At 30.1% G+C, this 8979-nt stretch overlaps 1 protein-coding gene across 4 annotated transcripts; it reads left to right on the top strand.

The window, feature by feature from the left end:
• Positions 1 to 852: 852 nt before the first annotated feature.
• Positions 853 to 4296, top strand: LOC123271512 (extensin-like). 4 transcript variants are annotated; one of them, XR_006510897.1, is made up of 3 exons: positions 867 to 1162; positions 3706 to 3927; positions 4016 to 4290. XR_006510897.1 is itself a non-coding variant. In XM_044737858.1 (2 exons), exons 1-2 carry the CDS (start codon positions 1082 to 1084, stop codon positions 2431 to 2433), a joined length of 360 nt encoding a protein of 119 aa, XP_044593793.1. In that variant the 5' UTR covers positions 863 to 1081; the 3' UTR covers positions 2434 to 2463. The 4 variants fall into 4 exon arrangements, 1 of the variants encoding a protein (XP_044593793.1); XR_006510896.1 differs by having other exon boundaries at positions 4035 to 4288; XR_006510895.1 differs by having other exon boundaries at positions 853 to 1162; positions 3706 to 4296.
• Positions 4297 to 8979: the final 4683 nt, after the last annotated feature.

The following is an 8979-nucleotide window of genomic DNA, read 5'->3' as shown; positions in this document are numbered from 1 at the left end:
TACTGTGAAAGTTTGATATCTTAATATTATTATTAAAACGTGCCGCATTGTAAATTTTTATTTCCCATTTAAATAACATGGGAACAGCGTTCTCTTGGATTTTCGTATTTTGTAACTCACGTTAGAGATAATATTTTTAAATGATCCAAACTTATTCGTACAGAAAAATTAACGATCTGTAAAAAAGGTCTCTTACAGTTTTTTGATATATTTATTTTTGCAAAAGTTACTTAACATTGAAGTTGGATCGATTTAAAATTCTTATATTTTCTTATTTTCCGAACCAACCATCAACTTTAGGAAAAAATTATATGAGACATTTTTTGTAGAGAATTCAATTTTCTATAATTTTTTTTGAAGAAGTTTTTAATATTTCTTACACGTCGTAAGTTATCTGCAAAAAACTAAAAATTTAAAAAAACAAGTGTCATTTTACTGCTTAAAATTAACTTTTAGTTTTTTGCAGGTAACTTTCGATATGTAAGAAATATTGAAAACTTCTTCAAAAATAGATTATAGGAAATTGAATTCTCTACAAAAAATGTCTCATAAAATTTTTCCTAAAGTTGATGGTTGGTTCGGAAAATAAGAAAATGTAAGAATTTTAGATCGATCCAACTTCAATGTTAAATAATTTTTGCAAAAATAAATATATCAAAAAACTGTAAGAGACCTTTTTTACAGAACGTTAATTTTTCTCTAAAAATAAGTTTGGATCATTTGAAAATATTATCTCTAACGAGAGTTACAAAATTCGAAAATCCAAGAAAACGCTGTTCCCATGTTATTTAAATGGGAAATTGAAATTTACAATGCGGCACGTTTTAATAATAATATTAAGATATTAAACTTTCACAGTTTTTTTTTTCTCACCACTTGCAGTAATGTTTTCGATATAATTAAGAAAAAGCGTCCAATCTAAAAACTATATAGTTGTATATGTAACATGTAGGTAATAATTATAAATCATCTCTTTAAATCAGGGCATTAACATTATTTTTTTTCCACAGATAAAACAGAAGAAAAAAAGTGCGAGGAAGAAAAAGGACCTCAAATTTCAGAAAGAAACGTCTATACACGTATGAAAAAGATAGAAATGGAATTGTATAGATTGAGGAAGAGTAAGGGTGAATTCAAGAAGGAAATGAAAGAATTGAACGATGTAAGTAAATTTATCCCTAATCAGAGAAAGAGATTTTAAAAGATTAAAAAATATTCAAATTGACAAATACTTATACACATTTTGGAATAGTATATTACACCTCTTGGGAAGGAAAATAAAAAAAGCCTCAGATCACATGTAATTGTTGGCCGAGACGAAGCCGAGGTCGACAAACATGTGATTTGAGACTTTTCTCATTTTACTGGCCTAGGTATGTAATATACTATTACTTCAAACAAGAAAAAAATTGTTTGTCCTGAGAAATTTCTGTTTCCTGAGAAAATTTTTCTCTTGAATCTTTGATACCTATTGTAAATTATTTTAGCGCACAATTATACATATTGGATGAAGAAAAAAATGGTTCAATATTATTTAATCTTCCCATTTGACAAGTTAATCGATAAATATTTATATACTTCTACTAAGACACTAAATTTTTCGGAGCAAGAGAAAAATTTTGTCTAGACAAAAAAATGTACTTCTATTGAGAACTATATTTTTCGCAGCAAGAAGCTGAATTTTCTCCAAACAAGAAAAATTTCTTAACTTTAATAAATATTCTTGGATCAAGGGGCATATTTCTTCGAGTAAGAGAGTTAATTTTTTTGGAATAAGTAAAATTTCTTGTCCCAAAAAAAAAATTTTTTTTCGCTCAAGAAAATAATTTGGAAGAATCATATTTTCTTGGCTCAAGAGAACCTTTTTTTCTGTGTGCAATCAACTTTCATTTCAATTTTGTAATTTGTAGTTTTTTAATAAAATAAATTGTTCATAAGAAATTTTTGAGAGAATTTGTTTGTAAAGAAGTATCAAAGTTTTTTGCTGGATAAATTTTTAATTGATTAGCTTTTTATTATTTGAAGAGAAAATAATTTGAATGTCAGGATTTATTTTTATTAACTCATTTAAAAGTTATCGTAATTAAAATAAGATTACAGACTATTAAATAACAGAATATTAATTATATCTACCATTTTTAAATCTGATTACAGACAATAAAATCATGGATGCGAATGATAGGCAATAATCAGCCACTTCCACACGATCGCCCCACATATTTACCCAGCTATACACCGACAGTTCCACCTCCGCAACCTCCGCCTTCATATCCACTTCAGCCACCACCGTCTTCATATCTACCACCACCGCCTCCATCTTCATATCCACCACTTCAGTCTTCATATCTACCACCTGCGTCTTTATATCCACCTCCACCATCAATTCATCTGCCACCACAATCAGGACATTACTATCCCTACAGTAATTGTTGATTAAAATCAATAAAAATAAACATACCTTTAATTAACGAGTTATTTGTTTTTACTATTTAGATCGATTTTAGAATTAAAAAAAGGCCATTCGACAGCCGAAATGGAAGTAGATTTCATTAACAGCTACTTCTAGCCTTTAATTAAAATGCAGCTATATAAATTAAAGCTAATTTTACGAGCTTTAAAATTAAATTAAAATTTAAATCGCGTTTATAAGTTATTAGGGGAAAAAGCAGTAAAAGTGGAAAATTTAAGATTTTCAAAAATTTGATGTTGCTGGAATTTTTTGAATAATCGATCGACTCCGCTCAAATTGAAACTTGACTTTAGCATTCATGTGAAGAAAATAGATGCTAAGTTTCATAAAGTTCCGTTGATAATCGTAGAAATTAGGGAGGACACAAGCCGCGTTATATCGTATATCGTATATAATATATAAATAAATTTTGGAACCATATATATTTTCTGAATCAGAATGACAAGCTGAGTCGAAATATAGCGAAATTATTCGTAAGTTCCGCTATGAGGACAAATGCAATTGTTAATTAATTGCATGACTTAAGCGCGAACGCGCATAGGTTTGCTCTACTGGGGCCTAAAAATTTTTAAGAATCTTATAGACTATTTAAGAAAGTACGAGCAGGGTGGTAGGTAGAGATAGACAAGGATTGTTGCGCGGTGAAGAGAAAGCAGTTGTCATATTGTTTTCTCTACTATACACTGTACAAAATTTTGGAGTAAAAAATGGACTCCGAAAGGTCCGCACGGTGTAAAAAGACAGTGGAAAAATTTTTTAAAGTTTTAAAAAATTATTATTATTAAAACATAGGAAATACAATAAAATCATATAAGACCTTTTTTGTAAATGTATCAATGTTTCGAGGTTACCCCATAAGACCAAACGGTTAAAATGCCTACATTTAAAATTAATTATTTAATTAAATAAACGGTGAACTTTTCTGAAATTCTCAGAGTGTATTTGTATCATTTGTATCAATTTACAAATTATATAAAAAAAAATCATGACATTTTGTCGACTATAGTTTTAATACTCGTATTACCTAAAATGTTATAAATATTTACAACTGTGTATAAAAAAAAATAATTATGACGAAAACTATCAAATAATATTGATACGGTATATTCATTTATAGAAATAATTCAAATTTTATTTAACTGCGCCATAAATATCCGGTTTTCTGTATAATCGTTCTTGAATTTAATATTTAAATTTTGAAAAAAAAAGAATAATAAGGAATTTTTTGAAAACAGGTGTACTCGCACTAAAGAAGAGCTATCGGTGAATATCTATTACCGGCTAAAATGGATGATGTATGTAGAAGATAAAATGATGGTAGTGGACGTTAAGCTGGCGATGTACCACGAAAATTCAAAGCGAATACGTCGTCATTTGGAGGTACTTCTACAAATACATTTGCTACTGCAGATGGATGTTAGTACTGTCAGCGAAGTTGTTAAAAGGCATACATTTTCGTAAGCATTATTGGTGTTGGCGAGCAATCTCGCTTGTCAATTATTGACGGTATACAATAAGGAAATTGCCAGATGTAGAGAATTTCAGAGTAAATTCGACGTTCCAGGTTTGCAGCATGTTCCGCCTAGTTTTGCTACTCAAACGCCAACTATTTTCAATAATGGATAGCATAGAGTAATTTTTATTTTTAATTTTGACTGTTATTAAAACTTTTAATGCCCTGTACCTCATTAAATATTTACTTTCATTATTCACTCATCAAAATTAACAACAGATCTTTTTTGTAGATTATCAACTTCTCTTCAACTTTTATTTGAAACATTTTTCTCTAAACTCAAAATTACAGAAGTTACAAGCAATTTAAACGATTTTAGTCGGTAACTTTTGAGTAGATTTCTCAAATTTTGATGGAAAAATTTTTTTTTGATATAAATATATTTTTAGATAAAATTTAATTTTAATGTATTATAATTCATTAAAAAATAATATGCTCGACTTATCTGAATGATCAATACACAATAAATTGAATAGAATATTAAATAAATGTTTGTTTATTTAATAAAAACATAAATGTTTTACCGTGAAATGGAAAGTAATATAATCCATAGGGTGTTTCAAAAAAAGACGATTTTTTTTTTTTCTTTTGGTGTCAAAAAATTGATAGTATACCTAAAAACAAAAATTTTGGCGCCCATGTGAGCTCTTAATATCAATAGTAAGATTTGCCTGTATCCATTTCTTTATTTTCCATTTAAATAACACGGGAAAAATTTTTTTTAATTTTTTAATTTTTATTACTTTGGAACGGTTCATCGTAACAACAATCTGAAAAATGATATTTGTAGGAAATTTTACGCTCTACAAAAAACGTCTGAAGACCAAAGTTCCTCAGATTAACGGCTTCAAAGATATCCGCGGTCAAAAGATAACACTAATAAAAATTTATAATATTTTCCAATAAAACTACAAAAAAATATCATATGCTATATTTTTATTATTTTTATGTTAAATTACTTCAATACCGTTAACCTGAGACTGTAAACTTTTTTTTTTACTAATTAATTCAATACTTAACTCACGAAATGCACTAATATATAAATATAAACGTTAAAAATATCTTATAAATGATTTTTTGGTCTCTTTTATAACAAATTAATTTTTTTTTTTACTAAATATTAAGAAATTTAATTGAACAATTAATTCTTTATAACAAAAAACTATATTTACAACTTGTTACAACAATTTTTCAACTTGAAAATATTACAGTTTTATAAAATTACTTTTATTGCAATTAGGATATTGTTTTCTATGTTCTGTCACTACTTGCAACAAATATTGAAGCTGTTCTTCATCTTTCGTTAAGCATCGATTATACTGCTCTATCAATGCCACGCCGCGTTCTGCTACATCATTCACAACTTGAAGTTTCCCGAAATACTCCAAGTTTTCTAAGAAATTCGGATTCTGAGGCCACAAAGTAACATCCTCATCAATGAACTCATACGACAAATCAAACGATTCAAATATATTAATCGATCTCATAGACATAAATTGACTAAGATCTTTATTTAATAATGACTCTAAATTTTTCTTATCTATTATAAAGCGATTTGTTGTAGTTTCATTGGCTTTACAGTTTTTAAGAGCATGAACTATTCTTTTTTTTGTTCCAACTGAAACATTTTTATCAAAGAGAGATAAAACAGACAGCTCGTTGTTTAAATACCACAAGTGATCGGCTAATTTTTGTGAGCATGTCTGTGAAAGACTATTATTAAATCTTTCATATAAAATTAATTCTTTAAGGGGTTACATGGGTTTCGTGGGTTCAAAAAATCGATTTTTTTTTTTTGGCTCATTGATTTCTACAACATCTCAAAAATATTGTCCTAAATTTTCAAGTCGATCCGAATAATAGTTTTGGAGATACAACCTTAGGAAGGTGTGCGCTCCAAGTCAGGTATAGAAGGGTCAGCGCGCCTCGGGTATAGTGAGCAGCTGCTCGTCTATTGTTTGTCTGTCATTGTGGTGTGAGTTCACTATATGGTGTGAGTTCACTAATCGGATATTATTCGGGAAAAGTGTTGGATGTGTTGGTGAAATCTTCTTATTGTAAGTTATGTGAAAGCTGGAAAAAAAAATTAGATACTGCAGAATATGAAGAATGGAAAGAAGAACACATTGAAACAAATCAATGCACCGCCAATCACACTGGAGCATCAGGAAACATGGAAGTCTCATCGATTATTGAAATGTTTAAACGCTCGATTGTCAAATATGGACTGAGGTTCGTAAATTATATAGGAGATGGGGACTCAAAAACCTACTCTGGTCTTCTCAAAGCCCAGCCTTACGGTGACGATTTTGTTATCACTAAAAAAGAATGCGTTGGACACGTGCAAAAAAGAATGGGGACCCGTTTGCGTGAGTTAGTAAAGAAAACAACTGAGGAAAAAATAGTAAAAGGTAAAAAAACACAAAAAAAAATTCTTTCTGGCAAAGGTAAACTGACCAGTAAACTAATAGACAAATTAACTGTGTACTATGGTTTGGCGATAAGGAGAAACTGTGAATCAGTAGAAAAAATGAAAGAGGCTATATGGGCTACCTATTATCACTATAGCTCTACAGATACAAAACCTCAGCACGATAACTGCCCAAAAGGTCCAGACTCTTGGTGCGCTTGGCAACGAGCATCAGCTACAAATACTCTTTCATCATTTAAACATGAGTATACTCCATTACCAGATGAAGTTTTGATTGCTATGAAACCAATATATGATGATCTCAGTAAGGATGAGCTTCTTGAACGGTGTGTTGGTGGTTTCACACAAAATAACAACGAGAGCTTCAACCAGTTGATCTGGAAAATTACTCCAAAAATACTTCCTGCTGGTTCAAAGATTGTTAATATTGCGGCATTGGTCGCTGCTTGTATCTTCAATGAAGGAACATCAGCTTTATTATTGATTATGCACGGTATGGATTTAAAATTAGGCCGAAACTCCCACGAATATGCCCGAATTTCGGATGAAAACCGTGTATGCGCAGCCGAAAAATCTGCGAGCGAGACTCGCGAAGCCAGAATCCGTCATCGACAGGAGCAAAAGGATGCCCTGGACATTGCAACTGCTGCAGGATCTTTACTTTATGGCCCAGGAATCGACGATTCACTGTAAGTTACAAAAAAAATTTTTTTTTCCACTTTTATTGTTACTCAAAACTTTAAACGCGTTTTTCTCGGAACCGTGTTTTCAATGTCGGTTGTCAAATGTTCTCGAAAACTACTCAACCGATCTTGATGAAATTTCACACAGGTGTTCGAGATACAATTTACTCGTGCTTGGACGAAGGATTTTTTTTTTCAATTACAACTATTTAAAAACAAAATGTCAAGCAAATTTGACCGAAATTTTCATTTTTGGAAAAATGTCTGCCAAAATTCCAATTTTACTTTTTTTTTCTTTCCTTCGTTCAAGCACGAGTTTATGGTCTTAACTAAAAAACTTATTTTTGTTTTTTCATTTTAGATGATTTTGTCAGGAGTTATGCTGACAACGCAGACGCACCTTTTTTCCGAGGGGTCACCGGAAATGACGTCACAATGGAGGAGTTTTAATTTTTTTTTTTTGAAAATTTTAGAAATTATTCTTTAAATATGTATCTATAAGACAGAAAAAAATTTGAATTAAATAAATAATTTTTTACATAGAAAAAAAAATATTGAAAATAGGCCTTTTTTCACCCGACGAAACCCATGTAACCCCTTAATCAAAGTTAAATCATTATTAGGTGCTGTTATAGCACACGGCGCAGTGAACCAAGCTTTTAAATAGAATATTATGATAAATAAACAAAGTTCTCGTAATCCATCTATTTCCGATTTAGTAAGATGAAATTCATTTCTGAATAAAAAAATTTTTAAACTATATATTGCTTTAGCCATCCACCTTGCATGATGGACCGCTCCAGGATGCTTAAATGTAATATTTGTGGTAGTAGTACCCAAAAATATTAATGATAATTCCAGAAGTTCACGGTAATCGTCTCGACAATGATCCATCTACAAAAAAAGTTATAAGTCAAAATGAAATTGATTATATCGCAATTTCAAAGTTGAGAAGACTAATTATTATTAACTGATGTGAGGTAAAAGTTGTAAAATATTTTACAAACGCAATTTTAATCGTTAAAGATGATTAAAAGTATAACAGTCATGTGAAACTGATTTTCAATATTTTTAATCACGACGGCAAGTTAATTAATCAGAGTAAAATTGATAATTGAGGAGCTTATTTTCAAAAGGGTATCTTTTGATTTTTGATTAATCGAGACAAAAAACTAGTTATCTTCAATTATAAATATTTGTATTGAACTTTTTTTAATTTAGCTATAAAGTGCAATCGGTTATGAAGCTGCAATTCGATTTTCATTTATAAATGTTCGTAATTCTCAAAGTAATTAGTATTTAAAAGTTCAGAAAACTGGTATTTTAAAATATGAAAAGATACCCTTTTGAAAATCAGCTCTTCAATTATACTGAACTTTATATATTTTTCTTTTCCACTTTAACATCAGTTAATAATTCTTCAGCGCTGGATTAAAAAATTTTACTTCTATTTGATTATTAACGAATTTCAAAATCTCATCTTTGATTGGTGTTATTACTTCCAAAACTTTTTTGTCACAAATACCAGCCGTAAAGTTTGATTGGTCAATTTCATCCCACTTCTTTTTAAATCTCTGATAAATTGGAACGTTTGGGCCAGACGAAGCAGGCCAGTATACTTCAAATGCACTTCGAAGAACAATTTCAAAAATATGGTGTCGGCATGGCAAGTACAACAGTTTTCTACTAAGAGCCTTTTCTACTAATACACACGCACCATTTCTGTTGAGAGCGTTGAGAGCAAAGCAACTAAATGAAGTTAGTACCGAACAACCAGGCTTACCAACACAGAGCTTATTAGCTACAACACTCAAATTAAATGAGTATAATACTCTGTACCGACAGAGCTAAATAAAGCTCTGTTGATATTTTTCAAATAAAA

This window comes from Cotesia glomerata, linkage group LG9 (assembly GCF_020080835.1).
Source record: "Cotesia glomerata isolate CgM1 linkage group LG9, MPM_Cglom_v2.3, whole genome shotgun sequence".
In the NCBI taxonomy this organism is placed as follows: domain Eukaryota; kingdom Metazoa; phylum Arthropoda; class Insecta; order Hymenoptera; family Braconidae; genus Cotesia; species Cotesia glomerata.
The sequence above is the reverse complement of the archived record's forward strand: the minus strand, read 5'-3'. Positions and strand labels throughout refer to the sequence as shown.